The following is a 23,920-nucleotide window of genomic DNA, read 5'->3' on the forward strand; positions in this document are numbered from 1 at the left end:
ATCCATAAACCACGTGGACACTTAAGGAGGGAGTGGGGAGGGGTTGGGCAATTGTCGAAGGGGGGGAGGGGTTTGATGTCCAAAAAAAACTGTTCACGTGGTTTTTGGATGGTCCCTTAGATTCAAAGTGTATCTTTAAAATAATTTTAAGTAGAGTCATGACCTTTCTTGAGTAAAAATATCTTCTTTGACAGCTCTTCCCATCGGACCAAAATACTCAAAAATTATCAATGGGATTCGATTTCCTTGAAACTTTGCTTTAAGGGGTAATTGTGGTCCCTGATCACGAATCCGAGGTCTATTTTCGATATCTCGTAACGGCGGGGCGATACGAACTAGAGGTGGGCAAAAAATGAGCGAGCCGCTCAAAGAGCCGGTTCACTAAAAAGAGCGAACGAACGATGTCTCACAAAAAAAAAGCCGCGGCTCTATTTGAAATTCTGATCTTTTGAAAGACTGTTCCAAGATGGAATGATTTTTAAACTTTTGTCTATTTTTATGTTCATAAATAGAATTAATTAAATTTCCAACAAATTGACGTATTTTTCTGAGAACTGAAAATACAATTTTAAATTGTTCAAAACTTAAAAAAAATTAATCCAAAAATTGTCCCACGGTGTTTTCTAAGTACTTTAAGATAAATTAGTGGCAGGTTAAAGTGGGGCTATTTCCCGACATTTTGAGAGCTGAATTGTCATATTTCGTTCTGGGGTCTTTCGCAACTAACTCATCAATATGCATATATTTTAATACTCTAAATAACATCAATGCCAATATTTGATTCAAATTGAACACCACTTAAAAGTTTTCAAACTCATATTTTCAGCATCATAGTTTTCTTTGAAATTGCAAAGGTGAATAATTTTCAAAACAAAATTCAAAAAAAACATTTCATTGTTCAACTGATCTTACATTACCCAAATTTGAAAATTTTACCAAAAATGTACTAAATAATCCTGTTGCCCGATTTAAATTTAGCATTCATAAACATTATCGATAGGGTAAATCAAAATGTAAAGTTTGCAGAATTTTTATCAACATTTGTTCAATTTTGCAGAAATAAACGCAATTTCGTAAAATTAATTACATTTTTTTCCGGAAGCCTAGATATTTTGGGTGCTATTCAATTAGTCGAACGTTTAGGTTCTAGTCGAAATCTTGACATAAAGACCGCAAAGAGTTATGGTTTTCAAGCGCATTTTATCGTTTTTAGTTTTTTTTAATAATTTAGAAAAGTCCAATAAAAAAGCATTTAAGATTCTTGAAAATAGCCTCTGCATCAAAACTTTGAAAAAGAGCGAAAGAGCCGTTCAAAAGAGCCGCTCTTTTTAATGAGCGAACGAAAATGAGCTGCTCCTAATAAAGAGCGGTTTTGCCCACCTCTAATACGAACCCTTTCATTTAAAAAAAAATACTAAGACACCTTTATTCAGTGATTTGTAGCTTGAAACCGTGAAAAGATAGAAATTTGGTTTCAAGGGACTTTTGTGTAAAATAGGACGCCCGATTTGATGGCGTACTCAAAATTCAAAGTTTTCATCGTACTCAAAATGTATTTTTCATCAAAAAAGTTTAAAAATGGTTTTAGAACCGCTGCCATTTCCCGTTACTGAACTGTCAAAAATCGAGAAACATGATATGATATTTCATGGAAAATTTAATGAACTTTTCGAATCTGCAATAAGGCTGGTACGGATTTTATTTAAAGTTTTAGTTCCCCTCAACCCCAACCCCCAATGTTGGCCCGAAAAATAAAAAAAAAACTTCAAAATTTCAAAGGAAATTTAAGTGCAATCAGAAGAAATCAATTTTAAGATGTTCAAAAAAAATCTTTTGAATTTTGGAAAATGTTCGATGTTTATTGTCGAAAAAACTTTTCTTTTAGCTAAAATTTTTGTTAACATTTTTTGAAAACTAATGATGCAAAACCACTAAACTTGTGTAAAATGGATCTTAAAACAATTTTTGCATTCAAATGTTGAGACTATGGCTTGTTTTTTCAATTTTATTTTATTTTTTTTTGTGGTTGGTTTTAAATGTGAAGTTGTATTGTGTATTGTTTAATTTCCCAGAATTCAAACAAAACGTGAACATAATTTTTAATTGGAAATCCCGGGATTGTCGGGAAATTTACCACTACTGACGATTCCTTGCCATATTCTGTAGTCAAAATCCCACAATAATTTACATTCTGGGAAATTCCGTATCGCTGTCATTTCCACTCGGCACCCACAAAAACAAAAGTGTGCGGTCTCAATTTGTCGAATCATCGCCTAATCGGTCCATTTCCCGTGTTGGGGTTTTTTGCCCATCTTTCTTTCTTCTTTTTTACTCAAACTTGTCATTCCCATTTATCCTTTTGCCCATTTTCTGTCGTCAGCACCGCGAAACCCATTTTAATCATCCTAATCTGATCCCCCGCCAGGCCTCCGCTTTCAGCTCATTTCCGTTTCTAGTAAGAATTTCTATGCTCAATCCACAGAAAGCGGGGTTTTTTTCTACCTCATTTTCGTCGGGACAATCTTCATCGGTCAAGGTCCTCTTACCTGGGAACTGGCTGTCTAGCATTGGTCTAGCAGTACCTAGTTTCACATTTTTCAAATACTTTTGCTCCGTCTCTCTTTCCCTCTTTTACTTCACCTCTAAATTATTGATGCATTTTTGGGTTCCTCCGTTCTGTTAAATGTAGCTGCTCTATGCAGAATGAGAAAGAGAAACCCACTTTTGAAACGTATTAGAAATAAAAGGTTGCAATTCTCCCGGCTAGACGACCTTGTTGCCTTCAGTTACCTTTCGTCAGTATGGCCCCGAGGTCGACAGAATAGTTGCGCGGAAGTGCTTGAAGTGTGACATGTGAAGTTAGTGAATTTGTGTAATTTTGTGTAAATTTTGGTGCCTAAAATGTTTATGGAAATATTTACCATTACAAACGCTTTCCAGCGGCACCTGTCGAGCCTAATCGATCGACTATCGTTCACATTGTTGGTACGAGAATCAAAATAATATGTTTTTTAATCAGTTAATCTCAATAATTATTCACAGTTAAAAATTGTGTAAATTTGAAAGGTGTAATTTTGAAAAGTTGAAAATGGTGTGATTTTATCTCAATTAAGACTGAAAAGGTGACATTACACCAGAAAAGTTGTAAATTTATACATTTTCAGAGGTAAAATTACACATTTTTTCTGACATAAAAGATGTACACCTTCCAAGATGTAATATTACCATGATTGTTTTACTGTGTTTCTTGCTTTAAGAATCTGTTTAACAAGTTTCGGTTGATAACAGTCCAAGTTTGGTTAAAAGTAGGGGAAATATACCCTTTCTAATCAAACACCTATCTTCGGCATTTGCTCGAATAAAGCTTCAAAAATACTATTTAGGCTTTAAACTTACCAGTAACAGCACCGCCTCAAGTAAGCACGCATGTCCATGCCATTTACTGGCCAAAAAGATCAAATTTAATGCACTTTTGATCATAGTTTCTATTTTGCGAGACCATTTCTCATCATTTTGGTAGCACACACATCCACACGCAAGATGAGAGCTCAACTGCTTAACGAAAGTCGCCATCAATATCTTTTCACTTGCGCAAACGATTTCAAAGCGCTTAAGATATAAAATTGCTTCCAACTACCTGCAACATGTTCTTTTGCACATTAGTTAGTCACTCACTTGAAAAATAATCCCGAAAAATGTAAATAATTAGCAAGCGCCATCAAAAAAACAAACGCGCTATGTCTTTTGACGTTTCAATTTTGACGACCCATTCCAATCGAAGGCTGAAGAAAACCGAAAGAGAAGCGAAGGCAAAGAAAGAACAAAGGATGGCCACCAACACCACCAGCAGCGCCTGTTGGAGTGAGCCAGTGCTGCCAGGAAATTTTCTCTATAAATGCTACTTTTCGTGAATGTTCGCTTAAAATTTCGAACTAAGCTTGAAAATAGGAAAATGGGCGTGGCTCAATGCACTCGACTGATTAGAATGCATCTGGGAAATAATGTTTTTTAATGGTTGTAAAAGGAATAGCATAACTTTTAATAAAAGTGAAAATAAATAGAAATGTTCACAAAAAGTTGCTCTACTCGTTGGTGTACTTGGTTTAAGTCAATTTCAAGGAACACTCTAGATTATCCAGCATCATTCAAACACGACCGCTTATTAGGCTTAAAATGGGCATATTTCCCCTAAACAAAATTCTCTACTGTTAAACAATTTATAAGGTAAGGTTTAACAGTTTTGATAAACAAACTCAAGTGGTTTGTGTTGGTTTTTAAAATACCCCAAGAAGTAGTTTTCAACAAATTATGAAAAGTTTTACAAGTCAGTTAAATTGTAATATGAAATCATTGATACGTAGGATTAATTTAATACTCTCTAAGTGTCATGATTTTCTCAACGAGTTGGAGTCGGTAAATGGACTGCATTACCGGATTTTTTGGATAATTTTACGCACAGAATAGTTAGAATTAGTGTCAAAGTTGCAAGTTTCAAGTGATACTGAAACCAAATTTAAAATATCTTTAAACTCATAGGCATTCTCAATAGAGCAAGTTTCTTAGTATTGTGTAAAGTGTTTGATGTCTATGATTTTCATCACCTTTTCTAAGATTTGATTAAAAAATCCAAATTCAACAACCATTACTGCAAAATAAACTTACTTTAAACCTTTCTGTCCCTCATTTTAAACCAAGATTCAACAACTTCTTTTCTTACCTTCCAACAGTACACGAGGCCTATCGATGACGGAACGACAACGACGCCGCTCTCCCCGCCCATACCTCCGCACCTCGGCAGCAACGCGCTCAACGCCGGCGTCCGCAGTCCCACCTTCGACAAGAACAAAAACTCGACGACGATCCTCACGTCGACGGTGAACACCAACTCGACGACTGCGGCCGCCGCCGCCGTCCCCCAAACGCCGAACATTGCCGCCACCGCCGCCGCCCTCAGCAATCTGAACAACGCCAACAGTCAACTGGCGACGGCGCAGCCCCAAGGTAACGACGATGACAACCAACAGACAATACTAACAACAACAACAACAGAAATAACACCAACTAGCAATAGAACCGACGAAATTAACTCACTAACAACCCCGGAAACGACGCAAACAACGACCGCAACTTCAACAGCAACTCCAATAGCTACAACCACTAGTTCATCTACAACCTGTCCATCCTCACCAACAGCGATACCAACGGGCACGACGCAAACGACGACGGTCGTGCCGGCCGTTGGGTCTACGACGACGACCACGGCAACCGCCACCAATGAGACCACGAACCAGCAGCGGACCAACACCAAGAAGAAGAAAATCTCCGACGAAGAGATTCTCGAACGGCTGCGATCGATCGTCAGCGTGGGCGATCCCAAGCGGAAGTACAATCGGATGGAGAAGATCGGCCAGGGCGCGTCCGGCACGGTGTACACGGCGATCGAGAGTTCCACCGGCATGGAGGTCGCCATCAAGCAGATGAACCTCAGCCAGCAACCCAAGAAGGAACTGATCATCAACGAGATCCTGGTGATGCGAGAGAACAAACATCCGAACGTGGTCAACTACCTGGACAGCTATCTGGTGTCCGAGGAGCTGTGGGTCGTCATGGAGTACCTGCCGGGAGGTTCGCTCACCGACGTCGTTACCGAGACCTGCATGGACGAGGGCCAGATCGCTGCGGTTTGCCGCGAGGTGTTGCAAGCGCTGGAGTTCCTCCACAGCAACCAGGTCATCCATCGGGACATCAAGAGTGACAACATCCTGCTCGGGCTGGACGGCAGCGTCAAGCTGACCGACTTTGGCTTCTGCGCGCAAATCTCCCCCGAGCAAGCGAAACGAACCACGATGGTGGGCACGCCGTACTGGATGGCCCCCGAAGTCGTCAACCGGAAGCAGTACGGACCAAAGGTAAGAAGTCACAGTCACGCAAACCCCCCGCCCTAAAACTAAGCAGAATGAAATTTATAGGTCGACATCTGGTCGCTCGGCATCATGGCGATCGAGATGATCGAGGGTGAGCCGCCCTACCTGAACGAGAACCCGCTGCGGGCGCTCTATCTGATTGCGACGCACGGCAAGCCGGAGATCAAGGAAAAGGAAAAGCTCAGCCCGGTGTTCCAGAGCTTCCTCGACCAGTGCCTCGAGGTGGAGGTGGAGTCGCGGGCGACGGCCTGCGAGCTGTTGAGGGTGAGTGTCTGCTATGTTTTTTGGGGGGCTTTTTAATTAATATTACGCCGACCAATAGAATCTATGCGCAGGCTCAACTTGAGGGCAGGGATGGTATTTTATCGTTTCCTCGCCAATGGCGAGGGCTTTTAGATATCGTCCCTCCAGGGATGCCACATGATTTTTTAAAATGTCTGTGAAAAAGTCTGTGTATGTCTGTGTCTTTGTCTAAAATTCAAATAAATCAATTTACAGTCATACAAATCTATCAAAAATTGTGTTTTTAAGCATTTGAAGACTAACGAAATAAGTTTCGATTGATATTTTAACAAAATAACAATTCAATGAAGTTTTTAAAAAGTCTGTGTACCTCAAAAAATGTCTGACACGAGCTCAAATGTCTGTGAAACACAGACAAATCTGTGTATCTGGCATCCCTGCGTCCCTCGCTCAAATCATCAAATTTTCGGCGTTCTCCCAAAACTGCATCAAGAGAGCGAAGCGAAAACGACGCCGATGAAATAGCGAGCAACGAACAAACCGAAGCGTAAGACGGAAAAAAATCTCTCACACAGCCAGTCCCCTCGCTCAAAAAGCAAGAGAAAGAGCAATCGTGAAATTCTCTCGCCCGTAAGCCCTGTAGAAATGAGTTCATTTGTGTGCGTGAACTCTAGTGTATGTATACAGCAATTTCGTGTGCGTGTCTCTCCGGTTGGAACGATAGTTCCATCGGATCCAGCGATTGTGTATTTCTCGTTGATGTGATGGGCTTTCGGTATTCGCGATAGCAAGCCGACCATCACTCGGCTGCGAAAGAGAAGAGAAATTTTAAGAGACGAGGAACGCACCGAAATATGCATCAATGATAGTGCGATGGTGATGGTTTACCTACCCTGCTTGAGGGGAAGCATGAAGTTTGGGGCTCTCAGATGCACGTTTGCTTCGATTTTTTCGAAAATATTTAGACAGAGCCGAATCATTTTTCTCCAAGGTTTATAACTTTGGAGAAAAACCATTCGGCTCAGTCTAAATATTTTTGAGCAAACTTTTCAATGCAATTTAGCTACATTACAGGGTTTTGTTATCAAAAATATTGTAGCTGCTCCCGATCCACAACACGCTGGCCGGCAGCGAAATTATGGGAAAGTGTAGCTTGTAGAAGACTTAAAAGTCGCGTGGGTTCCCCGCAAAAATAGCCAAAAAATTCCGTGTACTTATTTTTCTCATCAATAGTCCTCAACAATACCTACAACTTTGTTGATCAGAAAATTCACTCAAAAGTTGCAGATTTTTGAATATTTACGTACCATTTTTGTATGGACAGCTGCCAAAATTGTATGGAGACTTGTATGGGTGAACCAATGACACAAAATAGCTTTTTTGGTCATAGTTAAGGCCAAAAAAAACAAAAAATAAAAATGGTCGAAATGGGCCGATTTCATAGAGAATTGCTCAATTGCCTCATAAGAAGGCAAATCTTGAAACGCAGAATCATAAAATACCAAAAATTTAAAAAACGGATTTTATGTTTACTCAAAATGAATTAAAACAGAGGGATTCATTAAATTTTCTGGCAAAAAATCAAAAAAATCTGAAATTCTAAACATCAAATACGCAAACATTTGTACATAAAAAAAAAAACAAATTGAAAATTTAGAAGCTCAAAAAACAATTCAGAAATATAACAAAAATCATGTGGGTTAAAAATTCATAAATTTAAAGCTTCAAAAGTAGTAGAACTATAAGTATTAAAAAAAAATCAAAGTTTCAAGAATCCAAGCATAAAAAAATATAAGAATAAAAAAACAAAATTTTAAAATGCTGTAGTTCTAAAATTTCAAAATTTCAATTAAAAAACAGATTTCATAACAAAAAAATAATCTAAAAATAAAAATTCAAAAACTGGGGGTTTAACTATTTAAACACATTTCGTATTGGATTAACCACAGTCCTCCCCAAAATTTCTCCCGAAAATTTTATTTTCACAAAATTTGGGTCTCTTACCGAAAAAAAAATACTACAAAAATGTTCCAATGCTATCTGATTTTCTGTAATCTAAGATGATGGAAAAATTGTGTCATCTAAAAATATTTTGAGAATCTAGGGATTTGGAATTAATGAAAATAATAATTAAAGAATTCAAGAAATTGAGAAATGTAAAAATTCGGACTTACTTTTTTAAGGTTTTTTTAATGTAACTTAACCATGACAACTAAAATTTAACTGAGCCAAAAGGTTATTTCTATTTTTTATGCGTTTATGTATGATGAAATGCGAAACATTTAAGAAAACTTCTGATCGTTGAAATAAGAATATATTAATATTAAAAATTGCAACTCCAGATCTGGGAGAAGAATAGAGTGAATGCGTAACGTGATTTTCGAATGATCCCACTTTGTTTACATCTACAAAGTAGGAGGCTGTTCAAGCACAAGCATGACTTTTTCTTACTGGTAAATGAGCTGTTTTATAATCAGTAGTATGTGTTTTATTTTGTCTATTTTTTGACATTTTTTGCTGGAAAATTGTGTGTGTTTTCAAGTTTTGATCGGTTAGAAGAGGTTTTTTTAAGATGTGACGAAGAAATGCGGCGAGAGTGTCATTCTGCGATGTCGCAGATAAGTTCCCTGACTGATTTTGGAATATAGCAGCTCTTCCTGGTCCAGTGAAAAAACATCGCTAATTCTAGCGAAGCTGATCCAACAAACAGAGAAGATTTTCACTAAACCAGTAAGTTTTCAAAAGGAATCAAGCAATAAAGACAGCTTCTGGATGGATACAACCGCATCAACTCCATAAACAACTTCCATTCATAATTATAAAAAATGACGATCTTGTCTTCAACTTTCTTAAGATTTCTTGACTTCAACTCCAGTTCCTCAATAGCCAAACCTTTATCATTCTTGCAAAAAAAAAAAATTAAAAAATTACAGTTTTTAATTTTTGATAGCAATACTTTCTACTTTTGGAGACAGTAAATTGGTTCCACTTTGACGTTCTAAATTGAGGCCGTTGGATCATCAGCTCCAGATCTGGGTGATGAATCCAGGTTTTTAAGCGAAGATGGCGTTCGGATGGCGAACGTCCGAAATGTCAAAATCGCGCAGTAGCAACAACATTAGAAAAAAAATGCGGCTGTCATGCCATGGCACACTTTTTCGTAATGTTGGTACCACTGCGTGATTTTGACATTTCGGGCGTTCAACTTTCGAATGCCATCTTCGCTTAAAAACCTGGATAGAGAGAATGCGTAACGTGATTTTCGAATTATCCCACTTTGTTTACATCTACAAAGTAGGAGGATGTTCAAGCACAAGCATGACTTTATTCTTACTGGTAAATGAGCTGTTTTATAATCAGTTGTATGTGTTTTATTTTGTCTAGTTTTTTCTACATTTTTTGCTGGAAAATTGTCGCGTTTCGATCGGTTAGAAGAGATTTTTCTTTTTTTTTAAGGGTGAAGAAGAACTGCGGCGAGAGCGTCATTCTGCGATGTCGCATACAACCGAATTAAAGAAAATAATAATAATTAAAGAATTTAAGAAATTGAGAAATGTAAAAATTTAGATATTAAGAATATCAGACTTTAAGTATTTAACCCCTTCCCGCCCAGAGCAAAATCGAGATTTTTTACGTTTTTCACCATTACCCGTAATTGGATCGACCAAATTGGATGAAAATTTAATAGTTATAAGCTAACATTCTATATAAGCTAACGCAGGTGTAACCAGATTGAAAAAATGCATGGGTGCTGAGAAATTTAATTTTGAAGACAAAAATTAGTGGTGCTCTGGAGTAACCATGGGCGTTAGAGGGTTAAGAATCTAATAATTTGAGTTTTTTTTTTGTTTTTTGATTTTTTGAATGACTCAAGAATGATTAAATTTTTTAGACTTAAATCTTGATTTTTGAATTTTTCAACTTTTTCAAAGTTTCCAATTATTGATATTTTTATTTTTTTCCATTTTTAATTTTTGAATAATTTAAATCTTTCCATTTTTTTTCCTGCTTTGATAATCATGTTTAGTATGTTTGGGCTCGTTTAAAAATAATTTTAATTTTCGTGTAAAACATGTTAAGTCCAAGATGGCGGTGATAAAAAATTGTAAAAAATGCATTTTGTTCTTTTAAAGGCAATCAACTATTAAAATTTGACTAAAATGAGCTCGCAAAACTCGAATTTGACGGTGCAAATGAGAAAAAAAACATTTTTATTGTTTTTTCATGATTTTATTATCTCAAGTTCCATACAAACCTTCGGATAATCGAGGCTTCGAATAATCGTATCTGAACTGAATAATGAAAACTAATGAATGCAAAACAACTGAACTGCATTATACAATGCATTTTGGCTTAAAATTTAAATTTTTAAACATTTTTTATTTATAAGGCACAAAAAAATCGATGGGTGAAATTTTTTCGGATAATCGAATAAAGAAAAAAATGTTGTGCCTTATTTTTTATTGTTGAGCTTAAGTATGACTCTCATAAATATAGAAATGGATTAAAAAACAAATTTGTATCAATAAACGAAATGGCCATTACTCCTGAGTATATTTTGAATGGAAAAATAGTAATTTTCAATATTCAGACACACTGTTAAAATTTTTAACCAAATTAATTCAATCCCATTTTCTTCCCCAACAGCACCCCTTCCTGAAGCTCGCCAAGCCGCTGTCCACGCTGGTGCCGCTGATTATGGCCGCGAAGGAAGCCACCAAGGGCCACTGAGACCGGGAGCAGGAGGCGCCAAAGGGCAATAACAATTCGCGTTGTGATGACCATCAGAAGCAGGAGGAGGGGGAGGACGAGGAGATCACGATGGATCATCCCCTCGACGAGTCCAGTGATGGGAATAAAGAGGGGGGAGGTGTTTGAGAGAGTGAATGAGTGTGTGTGAGAGAGAATGAGAGAGAGCGAGAGAGCTATTATTACCTAAACGAGAAACAAGTGAAAAGTCAACCAATATTAAATGTGTAAGTGCAGAAAGCGAAAAGTAAAAGTAAATTAAAACAAACACTATATTTAAAACATGTTACATTTAAGCCCAGGAAAGTCTAAAAAGCGTTGTTAGAATGGAAGCGTGTTTCTTCCCCAAACAGGAACAATAACAGAGAGAGAGAAAGAAAGAGAAAACGTAAAAGTGTGAGAAATATTAAGAGTAACAAACTGGAGAAAACACAACGCTGAGAGAAGGAAGGAAAAAGATAGGCGCGTTTTTGTAAATATAGAGTACAAAAAAACAGCAAACGGCAAAAAGTTGCATGAAAGCGGAAGCAATTGTTCTCTCGCACATAACTTTGACCATCGGAACTTGATCTGCTTTTGTTCGTTTTCTTTCCTCGAGAGATGGTTGAACTGACTGACGCGTTGCGTGTGCGTGTGTGTGTGTTTGGAAGTTCGCTCAAACACAAATGTCAAGGGTAAGACGGAGAAATTCTTAAATTCTCTAAAGCAAAAATATACAAAAACAAACGAGATTAATCACATGTAACATTACAACAACAGCAAACACAACAAACAAACAAAAAAAAAGAGAAAAGTGCCTACACCAAGTGTATGTGTCCGCGTAAAAAAAAAAACTGAACAAATCCAGCAAAGGTAACAACACGAAATGAGCAAAAATACACGAAAAAGAGAAACGATTCCAATGATTTACGACACTACCCTTTTTGCGTGTAAGCTCGGAATAACAACGTCAAAATTATGACCTAAACACTATTTTTTACGTTCGTTCTCTCACTATTTACGACTATTGCTTCACGTTAAAATGTGCGTACTATATAATCACTTTCCGACTTTTTCCTCTGCAAGGGAAAGTGTGTGCTTATCGCGAAAAATAATGAAAATATTTCATTGGAATCGAGTTCGTTTACAATATAACAGCATACAACTGAATCAAACACCAAATTTGAGCTTTTCGATAATTTCCGTACTTGTCAAAATTACAAAAAAAAAAATGCGAATTCAAAAGCCTGACACATTTCTTCTCCGAGAGAAGCAAACCCTCACTCTCAATTGCCGGAAAACATTGCTCTCTCATTCTCTTTTGAAATAACTGAGCGAGAGAGAGAAAGAGCCTGCTACCGGCAGAGAAGCAGAGAAAGAGAGAATCGTGAAAAAGAGAATTCTATCAAAGAGAGACAAAAAAATCACTAATGAGAATGCAATTTTCTGGAGATATTTCTTTTATTTTTGATTTGACTGAAAATTATTGTTCGTCCATTCAAGTTTCCATACAAATTGTGTAGCTAAAATGCTTAATAAAAGGAAAAAGTAGGATTTTGGATCTGACTTACTTTTTTAAGGTTTGAAATTGAACTGAGCCAAAAAGTTATTTCTATTTTTTATGCGTTAATGTATGATGAAATGCGAAACATTTGTGAAAATTTCTGATCGTGGAAATAACAATATTTTAATATTAAAAAATGCCGACTCCAGATGAGCTTAAGTCGATCTTTTCTTATCTTCTCGTTATAAATGTTTTTTTTTATTCTTATACGCAAGATTTATTTGAAAAAAAAATCAATGAAGTCAGATCATTTTTTTTCTGAGAAATCGTAACTTGAAATTTTACGTTATTCAAATGGCATTTTAAAAACATATTTTTTCAATCTTCAAAACATTCAATGCAAATAATACAGTTAAAAAGTCACCTTATTTTTTTATGTTTTTAAATACTTTCCGAAAACAATATTTTTAAACAATCTCTCGTAGATAATCAAACTCTCAAGACCAAATAGACTACGGCAAATAAACACTTTTTGACAGTTTGGCAATTTGTTTGTAGAAACGTCAGCCTGCATATATTTTGCCGTGTTTGCGAGTTTGCCGCAAACAAGTTTGCGAGTTTGGCAAAATGACAAGCATGAAAAATTGCGAGTTTGTTTGTTTGTCATAGTCTAATACGTCCTTCACTCTCATTTTTTTGCCTCTCTTTCTTTTTTGAACTAATTCAGCGAGAGCGAGTAATAGCCTAAGCTGCGAGAGAGTATAGCAAGAGAGAATGGCAAGAAAATGCAACTCTGTCGGAGAGAGGAAAGTTCGGCGCAAGTGCGGAAATAAAAGCAAGCAAAATTACCATGTTTAACCAGCTTTAGTTTTCATCAATTTCTAATTGCAACAAAAAAAGGAAACCATCAAATTTCTCCCCCTCCCATTTCTCAACCCCTGTAAATAGCCATCAATTTCTCTTTCTCTGTATAGCGTTTAAACGTGTAATATTGTTTGGCAGAATTTTATTATTTTCAATTTTTGTGAGTAAAAACGAAAATAGTAACAACACAAAACTATTAGGTAAACACCACCACCACTGTGTGTAGATAGAAGCTAGAAACGGAGAAATCAGTCGTAAGCGCGTGTGTGTGTTTGTAGTTATTGAGTGCAAAAAAAGAAAAGATACGTATCCATTATTGAGCTTTCCATTCAAATTGTCGCATTTAAATCGTTTATCTATGTTTTAATACATTTTATTTTGTTTTTTTTTATTTATTCTAAAATTTCGAGAGAAAGACGAGATTTACGCAATCGGAGACTTGTTAGGTGTTCGCAAAACCCACGTATACTTTCTATCAATTGTTTTGAATGGAAAACTAAGCCATGATTACGCATATTACTGAACATATTATCTCTATAGCCTGTGTACAATGTATAGAAGAGACAAAAAAACGATTCGGCGAACACGGTTAAAAAATCACACCCTGTTAGTTTCGCAGCAAAATCCGTATCGAAAACTTTCATTAATCGCATCCTACTTATATAACTCGCAGAATGCAGCAAAACAAAAGAACCCCTGTATCTAAACGAAAATTATTCTACACACGCATTATAAATATAAACAAAAGTATAAAACGTAAAGAAACAGGAAGAGAAATGCGATTGATTCGCGCACACAAACACATAATAAAAAGGAGAAGTGACAAAGTAAGAAAAACCGAGAAAGTATATATACATATTAGTTAATAGTGTGGAAATGCTGAATAATTATGAAATATCAAAGCAGCAAAAAAAAAAAAGATTTGCTAGTAGCGGAAGGAGTAGCATCGGAAAATTAAAATAATAATGTACTATTGAATTTAGTTTCCTCAATACTCCTCCCCACTCTTATATAATTATTATAAATTATATGAAGAAATTTAAAAAAAAAAGAAACCCCTACAATAACACACACATGTATCAAAACAGACACAGACACACATTTAGATGAAAACAAAGTAATTAAAACATAGAGAGGAAAAATAAATCAGAAGCATTTTATAAAATAATAATCAATACAAATGGAGCCTTTTTTTCCTAGTCTATCCGAAAGCAAATTTATAGTGCAGAGCTATGTTGATGATTATTTGCTTAAAAGATCATTTCTAGAAAAATCTTGATTATTTTTTTTTATTTTGAAAATCTATTTTACAAGGCGAATTTAACAGTTTCAGTTTCTAACTTAGGTAGACAAAGGTGGGGAAGGTGTAACAAAATAAGAACAAACTTAGAAATTAGCGGCCACACGTTAAGATTTAGAGGTTTGGTGTCTTGGGGGCAAATGATCAGGGTCAAAAGGGACATCTTTTGGTTTGGTGGACATTAGGGTGGTCCAAATTTTAGGGTGGTTTGAATTTTTATTTTGGCGGGTTTTTTTCTTTGTTTCTATGTGTATAGAAAACAATTGAAATTTATTCAATAAAATATTGTATTTACATAAATTGTTTGATAAACTTATTAACTACAAAACATTACGCATTTGACGTTAAATTAATCGTAAATTGATTAAACAAGTGCCTTTAGGTCAGAGCTGTCCAACCTCCGGCCCGCGACGGCTTTTGAAATATTGAATAAATAAGTGTAGTGTCTTGCGTCTTAATTAAAAAAATTAGTTTAATATCAAACTATCCAATTTTAAAACAGCTATTGAACAGGAAACATTAATTAAATAACGCTAATTGAACGTATAATTTGAATTTTACCTTTGTCTGTTTTACTATAAATATTTTTGTTCAAAACAATTCAAAATTTTCGTTTGAATTTGTTTTTTTTTTCTATTCGAAATTAATACTATTCAGATTCATTTTTTTTTAATTGGTTGAATTGTTGAAGCAAAAAATGTAAAGAAGTAATCTAAATTTAAATTTCCCATAGTCTTTATTGTGTTTACGTCAAACTGAAATTAATCGCTACCCACATTGACTGGGCAGCTCGCCGGCGGTTCGCTGGCGGACCGCCAAACCGCTCTGGCGATCCGCCAGCGATTGATTTGGCGGACCACGGGCGACCCGCTGGCGGATAAAATTTGCAACAATTTGGCGCACGATCAGTTTTTTTATCGTGACGTTGGTCCGCCAGCGACTCGCCCCGGGTCGCCCAGGTTTGCCTTGAAATGTTTCACCCGCCGTTCATCCGCCCCACATACGCCGTTTTGTATGGTTCAACCGCCCCTATAGGATGGTCCGCCAGCGGGTCGCCCTCGATACGCCTCCCATAGAAAGTTCATCCGCCTAAAAAGCCCCAACCGCCGTGGCTCGCCCTCGACCCGCCTTTCATATACGGTTCGGCCGCCCCTGTAAGATGGTCCGCCAGCGGGTCGCCCTTGATACGCCCCCCATATAAAGTTCATCCGCCCAAAAAGCCCCAACCGCCTTGGCTCGCCCTTGATACGCCTCTCATATACGGTTCAGCCGCCCCTGTAGGTTGGTCCGCCAGCGGGTCGCCCTTGATACGCCCCCCATATAAAATTCATCCGCCCAAAAAGCCCCATCCGCCTTGGCTCGCCCTTGATGCGCCTCTCATATACGGTTCGGCCGCCCCTATAGGTTGGTTCGCCAGCGGGTCGCTCCCGATCCGCCCCCTATATAAAGCCGCCCCCAACCGCCTTGGCCCGCCCTCGATTCGCCATTCATACATGGGTAATTCTCTACCAACTCACACGAAATCGGGAAAAGTTGCCCCGACCCCTCTTCGATTTGCGTGAAACTTTGTCCTAAGGGGTAACTTTTGTCCCTGATCACGAATCCGAGGTCCGTTTTTTGATATCTCGTGACGGAGGGGCGGTACGACCCCTTCCATTTTTGAACATGCGAAAAAAGAGGTGTTTTTCAATAATTTGCAGCCTGAAACGGTGATGAGATAGAAATTTGGTGTCAAAGGGACTTTTATGTAAAATTAGACGCCCGATTTGATGGCGTACTCAGAATTCCGAAAAAACGTATTTTTCATCGAAAAAAACACTAAAAAAGTTTTAAAAATTCTCCCATTTTCCGTTACTCGACTGTAAAAAATTTTGGAACATGTCATTTTATGGGAAATTTAATGTACTTTTCGAATCTACATTGACCCAGAAGGGTCATTTTTTCATTTAGAACAAAATTTTTCATTTTAAAATTTCGTGTGTTTTCTAACTTTGCAGGGTTATTTTTTAGAGTGTAACAATGTTCTACACACAGGGATGATTTGTCTGTGTACACTTACTGAGGTTGCGACTCAGAACTTGTACACAGCCAAATTAGAAGGTTAAAAGACTTGATCACACACGTACGCTTTCTCATATGGCCCTTTCGCTGACTTAGTTTCCGTCCTTTTCACTCTTCTTCTAAGACACTAGTCACCTATCCACCTATCAGTTTCATTCCTTTCTTCTAATTTTGAGAGTTTAATTTCACCGAAAAATACCGACAAAAGCCCGTAATTCCAATGTTCTACAAAGTTGTAGAGCAGACAATTACAAAAATGTTAATATATAGACATAAGGGGTTTCCTTATAAACATCACGAGTTATCGCGATTTTACGAAAAAAAGTTTTGAAAAAGTTACTTTTTGCGTTTCTCTTTGTTTCGTCGTCCGTGTCTGTCGCAGGTGACCATGAACGGCCATGATCGATGACGACCAACTTTTTCAAAACTTTTTTTCGTAAAATCGCGATAACTCGTGATGTTTATAAGGAAACCCCTTATGTCTATATATCAAAATTTTTGTAATTGTCTGCTCTACAACTTTGTAGAACATTGTTACACTCTAAAAATAACCCTGCAAAGTTAGAAAAAACACGAAATTTTAAAATGAAAAATTTTGTTCTAAATGAAAAAATGACCCTTCTGGGTCAATGTAGATTCGAAAAGTACATTAAATTTCCCATAAAATGACATGTTCCAAAATTTTTTACAGTCGAGTAACGGAAAATGGGAGAATTTTTAAACTTTTTTAGTGTTTTTTTCGATGAAAAATACGTTTTTTTCGGAATTCTGAGTACGCCATCAAATCGAGCGTCTAATTTTACATAAAAGTCCCTTTGACACCAAATTTCTATCTCATCACCGTTTCAGGCTGCAAATTATTGAAAAACACCTCTTTTTTCGCATGTTCAAAAATGGAAGGGGTCGTACCGCCCCTCCGTCACGAGATATCAAAAAACGGACCTCGGATTCGTGATCAGGGACAAAAGTTACCCCTTAGGACAAAGTTTCACGCAAATCGAAGAGGGGTCGGGGCAACTGCTGTGTGAATTGGTGGAGAATTACCCACATATTTCATCCGCCCAAGCAGAATACCCGTTCAGGTTCCTTCAGGATTCTGATAGTGTTTTTTCAAGTTCATCTAAAACTGAAAAAAAACACAAAGTGCCTTATATACAAGAAATGCAGATCTTTGTAGATTCTTGTGTGCTGAAATTTAGAAATAAAACAAAAATATGAAAAAAACATAATTTTCAAAATAATTTTGTTCTCAATACATCTTACGTGCGTTGTTAGTTCACTGAGGTGAAATGATGAAAAAAAAATAAAGAAACAAAATAATATATTGATAAGCAAACTTGTTGCGAAGATTTTCCATTTCCTGCAAATAAAAATAATTCTTTAAATAATTCTTAAAAACTTAATTATTTAAAATGTTCATGTATTATTGGTATCCAAGTAACCATCCAGCACTAAATATAGTCACTGTACAGCACTAACAGCGCATTTCCAGCTGCGGGTAAAAGCTAAAGTGTTTTCACATCTGCATCAAAAGCGCTTTTACAGCGGATTTGCAGCTGGATTTGGACTTTATATTTCTGTTTTAGTGCAGGGCCCCTACTGTTAGTGTCCCACCCCTACAAAATGTCAAAAAGAGAAAGGCAAAAAAGTTGCTCTCTCTCTCTTCCTTCCTTTCTCCTTCGTGTCATTCTATTTTCGGATTGTTTTCATTCTACGTTGCCGACACAGCTGATGGACCGTGATTTTTTGTTCTGAGGAACATTGTTTGGGATATTGATCATGCAGTTTTCAGTAGATTTCGCTGGTTCCTGAGCCCGTGCCGTCTCGCCTGTTTGGGAAGTGCTTTACGTACGTGATTGCACAACAAGAGGTGATGTTTCACCTGATCACGAACACGCTCTAAATCCATGTTTCTTACATGTTGCTGAATATTGTTATGAAATTTTCCACCGTCAAAGAAAATACACTTTGTACAACTGGAAACAATTTATTATTTGATAATTAATGCACTTTATACATAACCTATTACGCCCAATACTTTTCCTGGACCTGCAACCTAGCGAACACTCCATTACTGCTGGTCTTGATGCCCAAAACTTTAAATCCTTCCATCCGTACACCGTCATTTTCGCCGCCAAAACATCGCCACTTCCCGTCAGCACATCCTCTGGGGGGCAGGAACACCAAGCCGGATGTTCCAGGATGATCAAGGAAAACTTCATTACACAAATTTTTGCCTCGGATTTGTCCCTTTCCGCTCGCCTCCGGAACGGTCTAGATAGGAGGAAATATGCCTTTTTTGTAATCCTATAAATATAAACCATTAACCCTCTACTGCCCAAATTTTTTTTTCGAAAATATTTATTTTTCCCATGTTCAGGAGGTCATTTTGAGCAACTTTTGTTCTACGAAAAACTTTACTTCTCTTGTTTTATGTTTTTCTTGTTTTATTTTTAGTATTTTAATTTGCATTTATCTTGTTTAGTTTATGTTTGTTTTTGGAAGTATTTGGCCTATTCTACCATCTAATATAATTACATTTTGCCTATCTAATTTTTTCACGTTTTAACAGTCATTTTTTCAATTTTTTGCATGTTTTTCACATTTTCTGCTATAGAATGGCACCATCATCATTTAAATTGCGAAAAAATGCGTAGAGGCATAGTCTGGGACACTACAAAAATTACTGCATATTTCTTTTTACTGAAAGTATAGGAAATGTTAGTAAAAAACACAGCCAAAGTTGACCCCTAAAAAAATTACATTTTTAAAAACACTGGCTAAGTCACATAAAACAAGTTAAACTCCCAACCCTGAAATTTTCTAAAATTTTAAGAGTTCTTCTTTCCAATGCTTTTTAAAGATCAAAAATCGGTTGGAAAATGGAATTTTGGCGATTTTTTTAGATTGAAGCCCGTCTAGAGGCGGGGTTAGGTTGTAGAGGGTTAAGTTTCTTTTAATATTTATTTTATTATTTCTTTTAATTAAACTTACCTATTTGGTAAAATAACAGTTGAAAAAATCCAATTATGATTGTTTGTCAAGCACAACATAAATCCTCAAATTTTTGCCATTTTTCTCCGCTGGTTTGTTTATGTTGAATAGATGAGAGAGCAAGAATTATTTTTGGTTTTGTTTTATAGTGCTCTCTCTTTCGCTCTTACGCAACTCAATCTCGTGTTGCCAGTTTGTAGAAATAAAAATTTTAGCAGTGTTGCTAGTAGCAGCAATTAATCAGCACTATTTCAGCTACTTCCAGAGCACTTCTTTTAGAGCTGATTTGCTCTGAGTACAGCTATTTTATGACTGATGTGCTGTTGAATGCTGGTTACCAGCCAATTTATGATTTATTTTAATGCTGGACAGTTACTTGGGTACTTACATATAAACATGCAACGTATTGAATGTTAACAATTCATACTCTAATATAATCAAACACAAGCGCAGCTAATCAGAAGAAAGTATCCTAGTAGATTACACCCCATGTTCTTTCTTGTCATTCAATTTGATCATATATTGTATGGGGGAATGGTAGATATGAATATAAAAATAAATCTTACAGTGAAAAGATAAATACAAATAAGCAGTAATTTTAAAGATGATTCCGGGAAGCTGCAAAACAAACAACTATAATTAAAAAGACAAATGCTCCAGATGGTTCCATTGCTGAAAGAAAAGGAATAGGATAAGGAAGGATATAAACATTTAAATAAATCATCTAGTGAATAGATAAATGTAGGCATTAAAATTGAAGAAGATTCCCGGAAGCTGGAAGAAAGATAAATATATTTTAAAGAAAATTTCTTCAGACGGTTCCATTGCTATTTCAGTAACTGTCGTTAGTTCATGAAATTTAATCATATATGGCATGGAGGAATGGTAGAAAAAGGACAAGGAATAGGAATGATATAAACATTAAAATAAATCAAATGAAGAATAGATAAATACATATAAGCAGTTCATTTATAAATGATCCAGGAAGCTGAAAAAATTAAACACAATTTTAAATGATATTGTTGCCGCTGAACTGATAATTGAAAATAATTGAAATTACTTCCTACCCACGTCCTGCATCATGCACACATAAAAAACGTCAAACAAAAGAAAGACAAAAATCGCTTCTGCACCACTAATTGCCTCCACTGCTGGCACTGAACCCGCAACCTTTGGAGTGTTAACATTCACACAAAAACATTAACATTAATTGAGTAAACATTGGCACAAAATCCGCTTTGTAAATGCCACCTCGATACTCTTCAAGAGGTTTCCTTGGGAAAGAAATACTTTTTACCAAAATGTACACCAAATTTCCATACAAACATACAAAAAAGAATAAATCAAATCATAACAACAATGAAACATATCAAATTCTAAGTATTCCAAATGATTGCACATCTGCCAACAATATTTATAAGGGGTGTCACATAAATTACACCAACAATAACGATTATTCTTGCAAAACAACCTTCAATCACTATTTCAAACGCACTTTCAACTGTTTGTTTACATAAGTTAACAATCTAAACAACACAACACTTCTCCCAACACAAACTTAACAACGAAAATCAGCAGCCGCCGATTAAATAACAACACCCACCGAAGCTCGTTGAAAACTGACTGAAATGTCAAATTCGAAATAAATTCCTTCAGATGCAAACCGCCACGGCAATCAGCCTTTGGCTCGCCGCGGCGATTGAGGGGCGAACGATATTGAAACATTTCAGCGATAAGTTTGAACCGGCCAGGCGATGCGCCCATGGCACGCCAAGGCGGATGGAGGGCGGACGAAATTGAAAAATTTCAAATGTCAAATTTCAACCGCCCAGGCGGCCCGCCCTAGGTCCGCCAGGGCGGTTCTAGGGCGGACCACACGATCAGTAACGGCCGCCGATGCGTAACGTCCGCACTGAGTTAATGTGGGTATTTGTGAACATGAATAAAATGGATATTATTAAAGGAATGAGTAAGCAAGATTGCCATCTAGGGTTCTGATTTTCGGTTCAAAGATCAGAAAACACTCACTCATCGGCGAACGAATCTTTGTCGACTGGAGAGCGCAACAATTCGCGAGCGAACACGACTCGCTAGCTGCCAGCGTCTCGCTTCACAAGTGAAATAAATACTTCGTGAATTTCTTTGCCTACTCCGTCCGGCGACCCGAGTCACAGGATACGCTCAGAGAGAAGAGAGTCTCTCTTTTGGCCTGCGCTACCACATTGTCGCCGTCATGCTAACTTGTCGTACGTGCATTTTGGGCCAAATTGAGTTAAGAACGCCATTTTGTTCAGCTCACAATTCCTTCAATCCTGAGATTTTCCAAATAATTCTAAAAAACTCCGTGCATTTTTGTCACCTTCCATATGAAAGAAGTTTCAATCATGTCGTGCTATCTTGACACAGCCTGAAAATTGATGTAAGTGCGACAATTAGCCAAAGGGATTTCAGGACAGAACGCGTTTGACAATGCGCAGAATGGTCAACCAAACAAAACGTGTTTGTTATTGTTTACATTGCGTGCTCTCGTTTCAGTTTATTCAAGGTCAAACATTAAAACGCGTTTTTCTCGGAACGTCAAAAAGCGACGTACGTTAAAAAAATGCTGTCAAATCTAGATTTTTTTAAAGGTCCTATAAGCAATAAACATATGAAACACAATAGCTTATTGGTCTGAGATTTCAAAAAAGTGTCCACGTGGTTAATGGATGGTCCCGTAAGAAGAGGCTAGGTAAGAGGCTACTTTTGGGTCAAGCCATCAAGCCTGAAATGGTTTAATGGTCTTTACTGAAAAAAAAACAATGATCGTGGTGATTTGTTGCACTAGATCGTAATGTTTTGATCGTAATTTCTCGACTCACGATTGAGATTTCTCGATCGAAATAGGGTATATGACCATATGTTGGACCTAGTACCTATTTTGGACCTATTTTTATTAATCGATGTAGTTCAGGCTTTTAATTTACGAATTCACTGAATCCAACCAACAGAAAGTGTAAGCAGGGGCGTTTTGTAGCTTACCTCTTCCAAAAATGTTAACATTTTTAATTATTTCCGCTTTTTCAGTCACTTTTCCAATGCCATTCGTATTTCGTACCATTTTCCTAGCACATCGATTAGGTCCAAATATTCCGGCATCGTTGCTTATCAGATTTGGCTCGCGACACCTCGATGATTTTTTTCTGTTTTGCACTGACACCAAGCAATTTCGTCCGGTCTCCGAGCAATGTAACTGTTGTTTATTTAATTCTTTTATGTTTGTCGTCACTAAACCATTGAAATAACTATTCTATTATCGAAAAAAACTCAATTCTAGATTAAATTTTCAAAACAACCTATCCCTCATGGGTTTCCTATGCAGATAGGGCCTTTTGAAAATTTAATCGAGAATTCAAAATATTTTTTCAAATCCGCCGTGTTGGATCAGTTTTTGGAGCTACTTTGCCGTCGGTTCAAGGCTATCACCAACACATGCATAACAAGGTGTTGCCAGTTTTGTTTATCAATTTATTTGGATATTTCATTGAAATTAATTGAATTTTTTTAATTTAATATTTTGAATTGCATTCCCTTACTGTAATTATTTAAAGGAAATCTAAGGTTTAAAAAGCAAATGATTAACAGAAACAATGAAAATAAAAACTTTAAACTGATGTTGATTTATTTTTGTCTTAACATCATTATCACCAATTTAGCTGCATATATTTTTAATTTTTGCTTCAAAAAATGCAAACTGGGAATTGAAGGGGAAACGATTGACAAACCTAAAGGGTCTTGTTCATTAAATCGTCAGCTGTCACCGTGACAGGAGCTGTCAACATTGCTTACGAGTGGTTTTTGAAAAAGTCGTATGAATTAAATTTTAAAAAAAACTTGAGTTCGTTTTAAAAAGATCCTAAGCGCTAGTTGTAAACAAATCAATTTTTCGATCAGTTCTCAATCAATTTACGAATTATAAATAAAAAATGCTTCGAATTGTCATCTGCACGTCTTTTAAATGCTCTTTACTGGAAAACAAACAAAATTTGGTTTGATTCAAATTCAAATCCATTGTTTTATCATAATTATTTAATTTCTGAAATAAATATTTTCCAAATTATAAACGTGGATAGGCCCTTTGGTTTAACAAACCGAGATTTTGTAAGTGTGCGTGTTGCCGCCGCACGCCGCAATTCGAGTTGTCCAAATTTCAACCAATCAGAGTGTGGGTCCAAAATAGGTTCAGCGTAGGGCCATATACCCTATTACGATAATAAATTGTCAATGGTAAGTCGTAATTTGTCGATAGTAGATTGAGATCTT

The 23,920-nt window shown here is 36.7% G+C and overlaps 1 protein-coding gene and 1 long non-coding RNA gene across 5 annotated transcripts in view; one reads left to right on the forward strand and one right to left on the reverse strand.

Annotated features, from left to right (window-relative positions):
• LOC6048847 (serine/threonine-protein kinase PAK 2) overlaps positions 1–11,642 on the forward strand; it is a 94,512-nt gene extending 82,870 nt beyond the window's left edge. For all 4 annotated transcript variants that reach the window (XM_038261636.1, XM_038261638.1, XM_038261637.1 and 1 more), the window contains 4 exons: positions 4,728–5,001; positions 5,194–5,909; positions 5,970–6,188; positions 10,815–11,642. In XM_038261636.1, the coding sequence (XP_038117564.1) occupies positions 4,728–5,001; positions 5,194–5,909; positions 5,970–6,188; positions 10,815–10,898 (1,293 nt within the window). In that variant the 3' untranslated portion in view covers positions 10,899–11,642. The remainder of the gene's footprint in view (positions 1–4,727; positions 5,002–5,193; positions 5,910–5,969; positions 6,189–10,814) is intronic.
• Positions 11,643–18,595: 6,953 nt separating this feature from the next.
• Positions 18,596–19,648, reverse strand: LOC119770102. Its single transcript, XR_005278662.1, has 2 exons — positions 19,619–19,648; positions 18,596–18,931 (listed from the first exon to the last, which is right to left on the reverse strand). It is a non-coding gene; the product is annotated as an uncharacterized LOC119770102 (long non-coding RNA).
• Positions 19,649–23,920: the final 4,272 nt, after the last annotated feature.

The sequence above is a fragment of the Culex quinquefasciatus genome, chromosome 3 (genome assembly GCF_015732765.1).
Source record: "Culex quinquefasciatus strain JHB chromosome 3, VPISU_Cqui_1.0_pri_paternal, whole genome shotgun sequence".
NCBI lineage: Eukaryota > Metazoa > Arthropoda > Insecta > Diptera > Culicidae > Culex > Culex quinquefasciatus.